At 41.9% G+C, this 15754-nt stretch overlaps 1 protein-coding gene across 8 annotated transcripts in view; it reads left to right on the top strand.

Moving 5' to 3' along the window:
- The window catches only part of MAK (male germ cell associated kinase), a 74101-nt gene that overhangs the window by 27492 nt on the left and 30855 nt on the right, over nt 1–15754 (top strand). For all 8 annotated transcript variants that reach the window (XR_001718248.4, XR_010157892.1, XM_001167665.7 and 5 more), the window contains exons 6-9: nt 2710–2842; nt 7756–7927; nt 9596–9763; nt 15334–15645. Coding sequence is in view for 6 of the 8 variants with exons in the window: in XM_001167665.7 (XP_001167665.2) it covers nt 2710–2842; nt 7756–7927; nt 9596–9763; nt 15334–15645 (785 nt within the window). In the remaining 2 variants the exon portion in view is untranslated. The remainder of the gene's footprint in view (nt 1–2709; nt 2843–7755; nt 7928–9595; nt 9764–15333; nt 15646–15754) is intronic.

The raw sequence follows: 15754 nt of genomic DNA, 5'->3' as shown, positions 1-15754 counted from the left end.
TTATATGGAAATAACGGACATCTGCTATTTTAATTATTCATAATGGATTCCTGATTTTTAATTGTTTTAAACTCTGGTCAGCATGGTAACACTTGATATTTGCCTGGGTTGATTTATGCTGTCAGCAACGTCTGAAGCCTAAGGGATTGAAGGAGGAAGTTCGATTACGATTTAAAAATTGTGACTGAAAGAAATAACATGAATAATCAACAGTTGACTGTAGAGTTGGCTACATAGGAATTTGGGAAACCAGCCTATAAGGATGATTAGACGTTTTTACAAAAGCCACATAATTCTTGCTGCTAAGCATCTCAGATGTAATACTTCAAGAAATAGATATTTTAAAATAGTTGTTTGGCTGGGCGTGGTGGCTCACGCCTGCAATCCCAGCACTTTGGGAGGCCAAGGCAGGCGGATCACTTGAGGTGAGGAGTTCGAGACCAGCCTGGCCAACGTGGTAAAAACCTATCTCTACTAAAAATACAAAAATTAGCTGGGTATCATGGCACATGCCTGTAATCCCAGCTACTTGGGACGCTGAGGCAGGAGAATTGCTTGAACCCAGGAGGCGGAGATTACAGTGAGCTGAGATCATGCCACTGCACTCCAGCCTGGGTGACAGAGCAAGACTCTGTCTCAAAAAATAAATAAATAAAATAAAATAGTTGCTGTCAAAAAAATGAAAATATTTAGTTCAAATAGGACTGAATTACTAATATATGTATATTAGGATGGGGAAAACCTCAGCTGTACAAATATGTAATTGGTTTAGTTCTCTAAGACTTTATGGATTAGTGTCACTCTGCTGTGCATCACATGGTCCCATTTCTGTCGTTACATTACAAAAGTATCTGAATGTCTCTTGGACATAGTGAAATGGATGTTACTTACTATTTAGAGTAAGAAGTACTGGATAAACTCAGATTACAAAACTGTTAAACAGATGTCACAAACAGAGCCCACTCTGGCTTTGAAGTGATTAAAAACATTTAGGCTTAAAAAGGCTTCCCAAACCCAGCTGGCCGTGGTGGCTCACACCTGTAATCCCAGCACTTTGGGAGGGTGAAGCAGGTGGATCACAAGGTCAGAAGTTTGAGACCACCCTCGCCAACATGGCAAAATCCAGTTTCTACTAAAAATACAAAAAATTAGCCGAGTGTGGTGGCAGACGCCTATAATCCCAGCTATTCCAGAGGCTGAGGCAGGAGAATCGCTTGAACCCAGGAGGCGGAGGTTGCAATGAGCCCAGATCGCGCCACTACCCTCCAGAGCAAGACTCCGTCTCAAAACAAAAAAAAAAAAAAAAAAAGAAAAAAGAAAGTCTTCCCAGCTCCAAAGCTACATGAAAACCCTCTTCAAGTGATCACCTGCAGTCTCCCTGCCTCCCAAGGCCTTTGGAACCCAAGCCATTTGGATATAACCAGAATGCTGTAGACTGCCCTTAGAAAAAGCCTCCCTTAAGACAAATCTCATCTGCCAGGAGGGCTTTAATGTTTGTTCTTTTCCCCCTGGGTTTTCTTTTTCTTTTCCTTTTTTTTTTTTTTTTTTTTTTTTGAGATAGAGTCTTGCCCTGTTGCCCAGGCTGGAGTGCGGTGGCATGATCTCAGCTCACTGCAACCTCCGCCTCCCAGGTTCAAGTGATTCTTCTGCCTCAGCCTCCTGAGTAGCTGGGACTACAGGCGCACACCACCATGCCCGGCTAATTTTGGTATTTTTAGTATAGACGGGGTTTCATCATATTGGCCAGGCTGGTCTCAAACTCCTGACCTCATGATCCACCTACCTCAGCCTCCCAAAGTGCTGGGATTATAGGCGTGAGCCACCACGCCTGGCCCCCACTGGGCTTTCTGCCTCATTTTCTTTGGTTTCCCTTTTAGCTTCATAACCATTTATTTTATAGATTGAATTGCTAATATAAACATTATAATTATTGGGATTTTGCAACGACACAGCTATTGAGGAAAACTGAACATTAGATAAAATAATTTTAAATGAAGAAATTAGTTCTGATGTGTGGAGTTCCATTTTTATTGAATGGACTTTTTAAACAAGTGATTTTTCTCAAGAAGTCAGCTGCACTGACTTAAGCCTGATTAAAAAGTGCTCTTCTCAGCCTGGGTGACGTGGCAAAACCCTGTCTCTATCAAAAATACAAAAAATTAGGTGGGAGTGGAGGCATGCACCTGTGGTCCCAGCTACTTAGTGGGCCGAGAGGATTGCTTGAGCCGAGATCGAGCCACTACGCTCTGGCCTGGACAACAGAGCAAGACCTATCTCAAAAACAAAAACACTTCTCACACATTAATTAGGTGACTTCACTCTGGCCCTCAACCTCCTCCTCTATTGCACAATAGTGATAACAGTACCTCCTTCAGGTTGTTGTGCAAATGAATGGAGATAATCATAGTGTGGTAATACCTAGCCCAGCCCCTGAACACCCACTGGAGTCACAAATAAAAATAAATGTTAAATGGGTGGTTATTTTTAATTATCTCATACACTGTGTGAACTTTCTTGCCAAAGCATTTTAAAAGCAGGGTCCCTACATCCCATTTACTTCTTAGACAATAAATATGGTTTACTTTTTTCCTAAGATGATATTTTGAATTATAACAGAGGGGGTTCATTTATATTTTGTTTATAAATCAAATAAAGCTATGTTTAAACGTAATGATTTACTGTATTTTTTTTTCTCCGTATATCATCAAGGCTTTTTTCATAGGGACATGAAACCAGAAAACTTGCTTTGTATGGGCCCAGAGCTTGTGAAAATTGCTGATTTTGGACTTGCAAGAGAATTAAGGTCACAGCCACCATACACTGATTATGTCTCTACCAGATGGTGAGTAGGGGTTATGCAGCCCTCCTGAGGCATAAGCCTATGGTGAAATTTTCCTACGATGGATTGTTACATATTTCTGGAAGTTCCATATTGAATATTTAAAACATAGAATTGAATTTTATATTCTTTAAAGAAAGTGAAGGATTGGTTTATTGCTATTCTGATCACTGAAAAAAAAGGAAAAAGAATTTCATTTATTCACTCATTCATTCATTCAACAAATATTTATTGAACACCTACTATGTGCCAAACATCATTTTAGGCACAGAGAACACAGCAGTGAAATAAAAAAAGAAAAGAAAAATCTCTGCCTTATGCTGCTTACATGACAGCCAATAAACAGATAAACAAGTTAAAAATATTATGGATCACCAACAGAAAGACATATACGTGTTCACCAGAAGACATGAGTCCTCTCAACTGCACGCCACCCAAACGTCCATGAGCAGTAGCATCGTATACTCACCCAGTGGAATGCTTTGCAACAATGAGAACGAAGGGTCTATGACTGCATGCAGCAATGTGGACGAATCTTAGACAATGTTGAGATCAAGAGCCCAAACAGAAAAAGAGCACATACCATATGATTTCATTTATGCAAAGTACAAAAACAGAGAAAACTAATCTGTGCCATGAAAGTCAGGATAGCAAGCAGTGCCATGGGGTGGGGATGTGTGTAGTGCCTGGACTAGTGCACAAGGGGCCTTCTGGGTGCTGATAGCATGTCTTTCTTTTTTTTTTTGAGATGGAGTTTCGCTCTCTTGCCCAGGCTGGAGTGCAATGGCGTGATCTCGGCTCACTGCAACCTCTGCCTCCCGGTTTCAAGTAATTCTCCTGCCTCAGCCTCCCAAGTAGCTGGGATTACAGGCACCCATCACCATGCCCAGCTAATTTTTGTATTTTTAGTAGAGACGCGGTTTCACCATGTTAGCCAGGCTGGTCTCAAATTCCTGACCTCCGGTGATCCGCCCACCTTGGCCTCCTATGCATAGTGCTGGGATTACAGGCGTGAGCCACCGGGCCCGGCCGATAACATGTCTTTCTTGATCTGGGTGCTGGGTCCGTGGATGTGTTGTATTTGTGAAAATTCATCAAGCTCTACTCTTACAACACATGCCTCTGCCTGTGTGAATATTATACTCCAGTGAAAACAAGAACATATGTGTATCAGGCTGGGCATGGTGGCTCACGCCTGTAATCCCAGCACTTTGGGAGGCCGACGTGGGGGATCACTTGAGACCAGGAGTTCGAGACCAGCCTGGCCAACATGGCTAAACCCCGTTTCTACTAAAAATACAAAATTAGCCGGGTGTGGTGTCACGCGCCTTGGTGCCAGTTACTTGGGAGGCTGAAGCATGAGAATCACTTGAACCTCGGGGGCAGAGGTTGCACTGAGCCGAGATTGCACCACTGAACTCCAGCCTGGGCAACAGAGCAAGACTCTTTCTCAAAAAAAAAAAAAAAAAAAAGGAATATACGTGTATCAGATGTTGATACATTATTATAAAGAAAAATAAAATAGGAAAGGGGGCAGGGAGTTGGGGGAGATGGGGAGAGAAAGGAATGTTACATGGAGGGTCTGACTGAGAGTAGCCCTGATGGAGATGCCAGGGCCAGCAGGATTTTTTTTAGGCAGAGTAAAAGCCTTGAGACAGGTGCATGCCACACGTGAATTCTGCACAGCGCAGAATGAATAAGGAGGGCAGTTGTAGGAAACAAGGGCAGGGTTTGTAGAGTGGCCAGAAATGATAGTGACTTGGACCTGCTGGCCATGCAGGTAGTGAGAAGTGTGGAATTCTGGGTATGTTTTCTAATGAATCAGATGTGGGGGCTGAAAGAAAGGAGTCCGTGTCTTAGTGTGTTTTGTGTTGCTGTAAAGGAACACTTGAGGCTGGGAAGTTGGTAAAGAAAGGAGGTTTATTTGGCTTCCGGTTCTGCAGGCTGTACAAGAAGCATGGCACTGGCATCCGCTTGGCTTCTGATGCGGGTTTTTATGCTGCATCAAAACATGGTGGAGAAGGTCAGGCCGGGCGTGGTGGCTCACACCTGAATCCCTGCACTGTGGGAGGCCAGGGCGGGTGGATCACCTGAGGTCAGGAGTTCGAGACCAGCCTGGCCAACATGGTGAAACCCAGTCTCTACTAAAAATACAAAAATTAGGCCGGGCACAGTGGCTCACACCTGTAATCCCAGCACTTTGGGAATCCGAGGCAGGTGGATCACGAGATCAGGAGATCAAGACCATTTTGGCTAACACAGTGAAACCCCGTCTCTACTAAAAATACAAAAAAAAAAAAAAAAAAAATTAGACGGGTGTGGTGGCGGGCACCTGTAGTCCCAGCTACTTGGGAGGCTGAGGCAGGAGAATGGCGTTAACCTGGGAGGCGGAGCTTGCAGTGAGCGAAGATCGCGCCACTGCACTCCAGCCTGGGTGACAGAGCAAGACTCTGTCTCAAAAACAAAAAACAAAAACAAAAAAAATTAGCCAGGCATGGTGGCACATACTTGTAACTTGGGAGGCTGAGGCAGGAGAATCACTTGAACCCGGGAGGTGGAGGTTGCAGTGACCCGATATCGCGCCATTGCACTCCAGCCTGGGCAACAAGAGCAAAACTCCGTCTCAAAAAAAAAAAAAAAAAAGATGGCGGGGTGAAGGTCAAAGGGGAAATGGGCACGTGCGAGAAGGGAACAAACAAGAGGAGGAAGCTTGCCGTGGAGCAACCCACTCTCTCAGGAACTAATTTCATCTTGCCTGAAAAAGAACTCATTCACTACGTGAGAACAGCACCAAGCCTTTCATGAGGGATCCGCCCTGGTTACCTGCGAATGTGACCTTATTTTGAAATAGGGTCTTTGCAAATGTAATCAGACTAAGATGAGGTCAGACCACAGCCTGGCTGGTCTTAATCCAATAAGACTGATGTCCTTATAAGAAGGCAGACAGAGATGGAAGAGGGAAGACATGTGAAGGCACCTTGGGAGAAAGCAGTGTGATGTACACTTTAAATGGATCAACTGTATATTATGTGAATTATATATCAATAAAGCTTGTAAAAATATTCGTCAAAGTATAGTAAGTTCTCACTTAACATCATCAATAGGTTCTTGGAAAGTTTCACTTTAAGTGAAACAACATATGATGAAACCAATTCGACCATAGGATAATTAAAATAAACAATTTTATGGCACGTTTCTGGTCACAAAAACATCACCAAACTTCTTCTTTTTTTTTTTTTTTCCTGTCACCCAGGCTGTAGTGCAGTGGCACGATCTCGGCTCACTGCAACCTCTGCCTCCTGGATTCAAGTGATTCTCCTGCCTCAGCCTCTCGAGTAGCTGAGCTTACAGACGCCCACCACTACACCCAGCTAAGTTTTTGTATTTTTAGTAGAGACGGGGTTTCACCATGTTGGCCAGGCCGGTCTCGAACTCCTGACCTCATGATTCACCCGCCTTGGTCTCCCAAAGTGCTGGAATTACAGGTGTGAGCCACTGTGCCTGGCCACCAAACTTCTAAATAGTGACCAAAACACTAATATTGAACATTGAAATACATGTAAGCTATACATACATTTGAGAAACATTAATAAAAACAAGGAAGATAATTATTCACCCAGTTATTCTAGTTCAGGGTCACAGGTGGCAACAGCGTGTCCTGGAAGCTGGGGGTGCAAGGTGAGCACCAACCATGGATGGGACAGCCTCCCATGGCAGCACGCCCCCTCCCTACCCCCCCGACACACACATGCACACACTCATCCTGGGGCCACACAGGCACCCCAGTTCACCTGACATGCACATATCTGGGATATGGGAGGAAGCTGGAGTCCTGGAGAAAACTTGTAGACTTGGGGAGAATGTGCAAACCCCACACATTGGCCCAGCCAGAAATGCCTTTCTTTTTTTTTCTTTCTCATCAACATTACAATGAAACAGCATTGAGCAAAAACAACAGTGAACAAAACTAGTTTATTTGAGGGCTTGCAGTATTCTCAATGAAAGCAAAGACAGTATGCCAAACATTTGGACTGAAATATTTACACATTTTGGTTGGAAAAAAAGAGAATTGAGAGTGTCTTCCATTTAGCAGACTTTGTGTTGGTCTCACCAGCTCACTTTGCTCTTGTAAATTGAGTATTTTTCTCAATTAAAAATATTGTTAGGCTGGGTGCAGTGGCTCATGCCTGTAATCTCAGCACTTTGGGAGGCTGAGGCAGGCTGATCACCTGAGGTCAGGAGTTCGAGACCAGCCTGGCCAACATGGGGAAACCCCATCTCTACTAAAAATACAAAAATTAGCTGGGCATGGTGGTGTGCCCCTGTAATCCCCGCTGCTCAGGAGGCTGAGGCAGGAGAATCACTTGAACCCAAGAGGCAGAGGTTGCAGTGAGCCAGGACTGCGCCATTGCACTCCAGCCTGGGCAACAAGAGCAAAACTCCACTCAATAAATATAGTTGACTACAGAAGAGGAGTCAGTTGAGGATATCAGTACTTTCAAACTGATAAAAAAAACTCCACTACTCAGGATATAATCCTTGTTCATCTTTTGTTTTCTGTGCTTCCTTGTGAATAGATGCTGAATATAATGCTTTGTAACATAGTTTTTCTACTTTTTTTCTTAATATATCAGATGGCACTTATTTCCATATCTATTCAGTTGAGTTCCTGTCTTAGGCTTGATGGACATTTCATAGACATTTGTCTCCAGCCCCACTCATTGTCTGTGATCAGGGAACATGTGTTGTGTCCTATTATCCCCAGAACATTGTACAAATGCCTGACACACAGATGGAACGGGGTCTGAATACCTGTTCCTTGATGGAAATGCATGACCACACAGCGTAGAATGCTACTGCCCATCCACCTTTGAAATTGCAATCAAAATTACCTCTTTTGTTCTCTATTTTCATAGGTATCGTGCCCCTGAAGTTTTACTGAGATCTTCAGTTTATAGTTCTCCCATTGATGTGTGGGCTGTTGGAAGTATCATGGCTGAACTCTATATGTTAAGGCCACTTTTCCCAGGGACAAGTGAGGTCGATGAAATCTTTAAAATTTGCCAAGTTTTAGGGACTCCCAAAAAAGTAAGTACTCTTGTCCCTAAGTTGCTATAACTTTTGATTATTTCTATCTTGCTACTTTGCTTTTAATTTTATAATTTTGATTATTTACAACTTTTGCCTAGATATCTGATATTTTCAGTTTGAAATAGGCTCATACTTTAATGATTAATTTTCTTATAATTCTTTTTTTTTTTTTTTTTGAGATGGAGTCTTGCTCTGTTGCCCAGGTTGGGTGCAGTGGCTCAATCTCAGCTCACTGCAACCTCCACCTCCCAGGTTTAAGCAATTCTCACGCCTCGGCCTCCCAAGTAGCTGGGATTACAGGTGTGCACCACCATGCCTGGTCAATTTTTCTATTGTTAGTAGAGAGGAGATTTCACCATGTTGGCCAGGCTGGTCTTGAACTCTTGAGCTCAAGCGATACGCGATCTGCCCACCTCAGCCTCCCAAAGTGCTGGGATTACTTGGTGTGAGCCACCGCGCCCGGCTGTAATCCTTATTTTTTTAATCGGAGTGGGTTAAGGATTGCAAGAAGCCAGAATCCCACCAGCTGAAGAAAAACAGGTGCTTGCCTTTCCTTAAGAACTTCAGGAAAAATTCTGTGTGTTTAGAGTGTAACTTGGGGGTGATGCCCAGCTGACACTGTACAGACAGCCTTGCTTGAGCTCTTCCCTGCTCATTCTGTGGCTGGCCATTGGCATCACCTGTTAACCCCTGGTGTCTCAAACCTTGTTTTTTCTTAACCGTTTCTTGTTTCCTTTTTTATATCTCCCCTGTGGATATCTGACTTCTTGAACTGAGTGCTTTTCAATTAACTATATTTCATCTACACCTTTCTTTCTGAAATGTGCTTTGTAAGTGTGTATATAATGACATCCTCATTAGTGTGTGCCTTGTAGTTAACATTACACAAGTAAATGTAGATATTAAAGCTTTAATGTAATTGTCATTTCCCAGATATGTGCATTTTTAACATTGGATGCAATGGGTAATATACACGACAAGGATCTTTGTTCGCAGTCAGCCTCTTTGTAAAGCACTTTTCCTTATTTGTTCAGAGTTAACCCAGATATCATCACAGCAACATCACCATCAGGATCTAAAACCAGACAAGAGCTTAATATGGCGAAATTTATAAAGGCGGGCATGGTGGCTCATGCCTGTAGTCCCAGCACTTTGGGAAGCCCAGGCAGGAGGATCACTTGAGCCCAGGAGTTCAAGACCAGCCTGGGCAACATAGTGAAACCCCGTCTCCACAAAAAAAAATTAGCCAGGTGTGATGGTGCACACCTGTAGTCCCAGCTACTCAGGAGGCTGAGGTAGGAGGATCTTTTGAGCCCGGGAGGGTGAGGCTGTAGTGAGCCATGATTGCTCCACTGCACTCCAGCCTGGATAACAGAGCCAGATCCTGTCTCAAAAAAAAAAAAAAAAAAAAAAAAAAAAAAAAAAAAAAAAAGCTATAAAAGTGCTTTTCGCATTGTTTCCTAACTCTCAGCTTAATGTTCTTTCTATACTGTCGTAGCACTAAATTGTAGACGTGGTCTGGTATTTCATTTTCATGTTTATATGGATCAACATGAAAATGTTCAAACATAAATGATGTTTATATTACTGCTGTGTTTTTTAAATGGATTACTAAAAACAATTTGTTTTGCCCTCCCCACCTGCACTTATATATTCCTGAAACAGAGTGACTGGCCAGAAGGATACCAGCTGGCATCCTCTATGAACTTCCGTTTTCCCCAGTGTGTTCCTATAAACTTAAAAACTCTTATTCCCAATGCCAGTAATGAAGCTATTCAGCTCATGACCGAAATGTTGAATTGGGATCCAAAGAAACGACCAACAGCAAGCCAGGTAAGAGGAGTCTTCCTGTTAGACCTTTAAAAATGTTTAGGTTTTGTAATATCAGGGATGTTTTCATTTACAAAAGCAGGTCTATTCTCAACCAGGATTTTACTAAGAGAATTAAACACAAAGTCCTAGGCATCCAGCGTATGTAATAAATTAATTTCTAGGCATATAATATCATTGGGAGAAATGCAGAAATAGCCACACCAATGATTTTCTGAGTTTTGTGGTTCAAATGAAGAACCCTGAGGTTGCAACAAGGAATCAATCTGCAATGATAAAAATTCAGACCTGCGACAGACTAGTTATGAAGGAATCTGTCATGGAAGCAAAAAGGCATCTCATGAATCATTCCACATAGTAGACTTTCCTATGCTGCCTTTACAGTTTAGGGGTGGGATTCTGGTTCACTTTATACAACAGTATCATCCCTTGCTGGGACTGGAGTGTGCAGCCTCTGGCTGCCACAAGAGGGCAGCATTGTGGCACCCAGGCTTTGTTCCTTTGTGACTACACCTGACATATCTACAGATGTATTCCAAGTCTAGGGCCTTTAAACCCAGTGCTTTTGTCTGCAAGGCTTCAATAAAAAGGCAATAATAAGCTTTATTGTATTCTCATCATTTAAATATAAATTCCATGTGAAAATTACAAAAATTTATTTTGCTTTTTTTAAAATTAATCTTGAGAAAATGTTTTCTAAATGTCATCTGGAAGAACAAATGGGAAAGGATAGTCGAGACATGTTAAAACAAGAATAAGGAATTAGAGAGCGGTGATAGGGATGGACAGCTTGCCCCATCAGATATTAAAGTAATCTTTAAATTGATGATGGTAACAGTGGAAGTACTGGCATAAGAATTGACAAATAGCTGAATGTTGCAGAACATATGAGTCAGCACAAGGTAAACAAACGTGGCATCACAAAGAGGGGAGGACGGCTCAGTGGGTGATACTGGGAAAATTCATTAGCTCTTAGGGAAAAAAATAAATTGAGGTCCTTACTGCTCACCATACTTTACAACTCACAGAAGGGTTACATTTTGTTGTTGTTGTTGTTGAGATGGAGTTTCACTCTTGTTGCCCAGGCTGGAGTGCAATGGCATGATCTCGGCTCACCGCAACCTCTGCCTCCTGGGTTCAAGCGATTCTCCCACCCTCAGCCTCCCGAGTAGCTGAGATTACAGGCATGCGCCACCACGCCTGGCTCATTTTGTATTTTTAGTAGAGACAGGGTTTCTCCATGTTGGTGAGGCTGGTCTCGACCTCCCGACCTCAGGTGATCTGCCCTCCTTGGCCTCCCAAAGTGCTGGGATTACAGGTGTGAGCCACCACGCCTGACCAGGATTACATTTTCAAAGTGTAAAAAAAAAAGCACCCTAAACTGTTAGAAACAAAAGGAAAACATACATGTGTATTTGATCTCAAGGTGAAAAAAACACGGGTATAAAAATAATAGAAGAAACCACAAAAGGAAGATTCAAACAATTTGATTACATAAAAAGTAAAATTTTTCTCTATGTAAAAATCTTAAAATGGAAAGATAAGACAGAGAAAATTATTTTTAATTCTTAATATAATACTCCTACAGAAACACAAGAAAAATACTGAAATGTGTATGTGTATTTTCTTTTTTTTTTTGAGATGGAGTTTCTGTTGCCCAGGCTGGAGTGTAGTGGCATGATCTCAACTCACTGCAACCTCCGCCTCCTGGGTTCAGGCGATTCTCCTGCCTCAGCCTCCCGAGTTGCTGGGATTGCAGGTGCCCGCCACCACGCTTGGCTTATTTTTGTATTTTTGTAGAGACAGAGGGGTTTTTTTGTTTAGTTTTTTTTGGTTTTGTTTTTGAAACGGAGTCTTGCTCCATCGCCCAGGCTGGAGTGCAGTAGCATGATCTCGGTTCACTACATCCTCTGCCTCCCAGGTTCAAGCAATTCTTCTGTCTCAGCCTCCCTAGTAGCTGGGACTACAGGTGCCTGCCACCACACCTGGCTAATTTTTGTATTTTTAGTAGAGATGGGGTTTCACCTTGTTGGTCAGGCTGATCTTGAACTCCTGACCTTAGGTGATCCACCCACCTTGGCCTCCCTAAGTTCTGGGATTACAGGAATGAGCCACTGTGCCTGGCCAGAGACGGAGTTTTACCATGTTGGCCAGGCTGCTGTTGATCTCCTGACCTCAGGTGATCTGCCTGCCTTGGCCTCCCAAAGTGCTGGGATTACAGGCATGAACCACCGTGCCCAGCTGTTTAAGTGTATTTTCTAATTTTTCTTTTTAAAAATTTTTTGAAAGTTTTGTTTCTTTAAAGATGGGGTCTTACTATGTTGTCCTGAGTGGTCTCAAACTCCTGGTTTCGTGCAATTCTCCTGCCTTGGCCTCCCAAAGTGCTGAAATAATATAGGCGTGAGCCACCACACCTGGCCCATATTTTCTAATTTTTCTAAACATTCATTACCTTCATAATAAAGACATAATAAGTTTTTCAAATGTATTTTAAAAAGAAAAGTAGTAATGGGACATGAAAAAGAAACACAGGAAAAGAAATAGATTACCAAAAATATTTTTTAAATGTTCAGTCTTTGTTTACTATTATAAAATGCAAGTAGAAATGAGATACCGTTTTTCATTTATCTCTCTTAGTAAGAGAAAGTAATTTTGTAGTATATAAAAAGAGCCTTGAAGACAATCAGAAATTATGCTCAAAGATGTTCAATTCCAATAGAAAACTGTACATTGAAAGTTAATCAAAATGTTTCCAACCATGTGCGGTGGCTCTGCAGTGCCGCATACCTGTAATCCCAGCACTTTCCGAGGCGGGCGGATCACTTGAGGTCAGGAGTTTGAGATCAGCCTGGCCAACGTGGCAGAACCCCATCTCCACTAAAAATACAAAAAATTAGCTAGGCATGGTGACACACACCTGTAATCTCAGCTACTCGGGAGGCTGAGGCAGGAGGATAGCTTGAACCCAGGAGGCAGAGGTTGCAATGAGCCAAGATCGTGCCACTGCACTCCAGCCTGGGTGACAGAGTGAGACTCTGTCTCAAAAATAAATAAATAAATAAATAAATAAATAAATAAATAAATAATGTTTCTAAACTTAGGTTATGTGCATCTTTAATTTGGAATATACTGCCAGCATTAACAGTGAATTTGTAAAATAAAATTTTTAAACAATTTGGGAGAAATCTCATGCTAAAATACTATTATACAAATAATATGATTTTGTTTTTGAAAAATATATTTTATATGATGAGAAAAAATACCGAAAAGTATAAAAAATGTTAGTCTTGGTTGTCTCTGGGTGTTAAAGTTTTATTTTTGTCTTGAGAACTCTATACGTTTCTCATTCTCTACAATGATCACTGCTTCCCTTAGTAAATAGGAAAAAATAAATGCTATTAATTTTTAAAGTTTTCCCTCTTCTTGAAGGATAGTAACTGGTATCTTAAAGTATCTTAAAAGGGAAGAGTTGGCCGGGCACAGTGGCTCATACCTGTAATCCTAGCACTTTGGGAGGCCAAGGTGGGCGGATCACGAGGTCAGGAGCTTGAGACTGGCCTGACCAACATGGTGAAACCCTGTCTCTATTAAAAATACAAAAATTAGCTGGGCATGGTGGTGTGTGCCTGTAATCCCAGCTACTCGGGAGGCTGAGGCAGGAGAATTGCTTGAACCCAGGAGGCGGATGCAGTGAGCCAAGATCGTGCCACTGCACCCCAGTCTGGGCGACAGAGCGAGACTCCATCTCAAAAAAAAAAAAAAAAAAGGGAAGAGTTGTTATAAATAAAGCCTTGAAATTACAAAACACATCCTCAAAGTTCCAGCTCCAAAATATGCATCATTAATTTAGGAATATTGACATACTAATTACTTAATGTGACTTAATTCAGAATTTGAGTACCTTCAGTGTGCTAGGCATTGAAGTATTCAAATTATGTATATTTGTGTATTCCACTGAGAATGCAAGTAACCCTTAACAAACTCTTTCTTGTGCTCTGTTTCACAGCCCTGCTTTTTAGTGGAAGTGGAAAGACCTAATTAGGGAGAGAGGTTGGTTAAGTTGTAGAATATGAAGACCATTTAAAGTACCAAGCTGCCTTCTGTTCCTCTAAAAACTGCCCTTACACATGGGAGGAGTTAACTGTTGGTCAGGGCTATGTTCCCACCTATGTGGGGACTGGCTAAAGGCAGGAGGTTCAAGGGAACAGAGCTTGACCATCTTAAGGAACCCATCCCCCCAAAAATGACCAGCTACTTTGCCCAGGTATTTGATGCCAATAAGGGAATTTTTCCATAGCTGAGCTACACAGGCTTTAGACATTCTGTAGAATATTTTTTCGGTTTTAGCCTTACTGACATTGTGAACCAGATAACTCTTTGCTGTGGGGTGCTATTGTGTGCATTATGGGATACTTAGCAATGTCCCTGGCCCTCTAGACACTAGACACTAGTAGCGTCCCCCAACCCCTGTCATTATAATAAGAAATGTCTCCAGACATTGCCAGATATCTCCCAAGGGGCAAACTTGCCTCCATTTGGGAAGCACTGCTCTTAGATGGTGCCACCCATACACCAGGGGGTCCTTTCCCTCTCATGCAAGCAGTCAGGTGACTGATCTAGATAAAACTCAAACAGTGATCATTTTTCATAATATTTTTATATTTTCTTCCCATAAATGTCTTCTCTTTGCTGGTATACCGATGAAATAAACTTCAACAGTATGTGTTTGTTGTCCCCTCTTTAGATTTTTTTTTTATTACTAGTAGGTATATTGTTGTACTCAGGCTGAGAGTAACCCGGAATTTTATATACAGCTCTGGTTAATCATTTCAAATAATCTATATGGAAGATTTTCTTAATTCAATTTTTAATGTCTTTGAATGTACTCTAAACCATTATTGGCGTGTAGTATTTTAGCTTGAAGTAATCACATTAATTTAGCCAATGTCTATAAATTACATTTTATTTTCACTAACAAATCTTTAAATAAATAGAACAGCTGTTTTGCTTAGATGTTATAATAACAAGTGAGCTTTCTATTTTTTCCTACTAGTACTTTTTTTTTTTTTTTTTTTTTGAGGTGGAGTCTCGCTGTGTTGCCTAGGTTGAAGTGCAGTGGCACAATCTTGGCTCACGACAATCTCCTCCTCCCAGGTTCAGGCGATCCTCATGCCTCACCCTCCCGTATAACTGGGGTTACAGGCACCCACCAACATGCCTGGCTAATTTTTGTATTTTTAGTAGAGACTGGGTTTCACCATGTTGGTCGGGCTGGTCTTGAACTCCTGACCGCGAGTGATCCTCCCACCTCATCCTCCCAAAGTGCTAGGATTATAGGCGTGAGCCACCATGCCCAGCCACTTTTAATTTTTTAATGCAATTTATTTCTCAAATCACTTTTTTCTGGTTATCTTTTAAAAGAGGCACTGTATAGGGAATGATGGCTGCTTTCTAAATCTTTGAAGCTCATGTGGGCTAATGATAAATGCCTCGCACAGGGCCAATCATAGTTTATGTGCAATACATTTAGGTGGAACTGTTTTCCATTTGTTGTTTTCTCTGTGTTTTTATAGGCATTGAAACACTCATATTTTCAAGTTGGTCAGGTATTAGGCCCTTCGTCAAATCATCTGGAATCAAAACAGTCTTTAAATAAGCAGCTGCAACCATTAGAATCAAAGCCATCTTTAGTTGAGGTAGAGCCTAAGCCTCTGCCGGATATAATTGATCAGGCTGTTGGACAACCCCAGCCAAAAACTAGCCAGCAGCCACTGCAGCCCATTCAGCCGCCACAGAACCTGAGCGTCCAGCAACCTCCAAAGCAACAGAGTCAGGAGAAACCGCCACAAACGCTATTCCCGAGCATCGTCAAAAACATGCCAACTGTGAGTAGCTAATCATGACGCTTGCAATGAAATAGTTTGACTCGTGCAATTAAGATTTTTTTTCGAGGCATTTCTAATAATGTTGGAAAAGATATAAAAGATTTTTCTT

This window comes from Pan troglodytes, chromosome 5 (genome assembly GCF_028858775.2).
Source record: "Pan troglodytes isolate AG18354 chromosome 5, NHGRI_mPanTro3-v2.0_pri, whole genome shotgun sequence".
NCBI classification, from domain to species: domain Eukaryota; kingdom Metazoa; phylum Chordata; class Mammalia; order Primates; family Hominidae; genus Pan; species Pan troglodytes.
The sequence above is the reverse complement of the archived record's forward strand: the minus strand, read 5'-3'. Positions and strand labels throughout refer to the sequence as shown.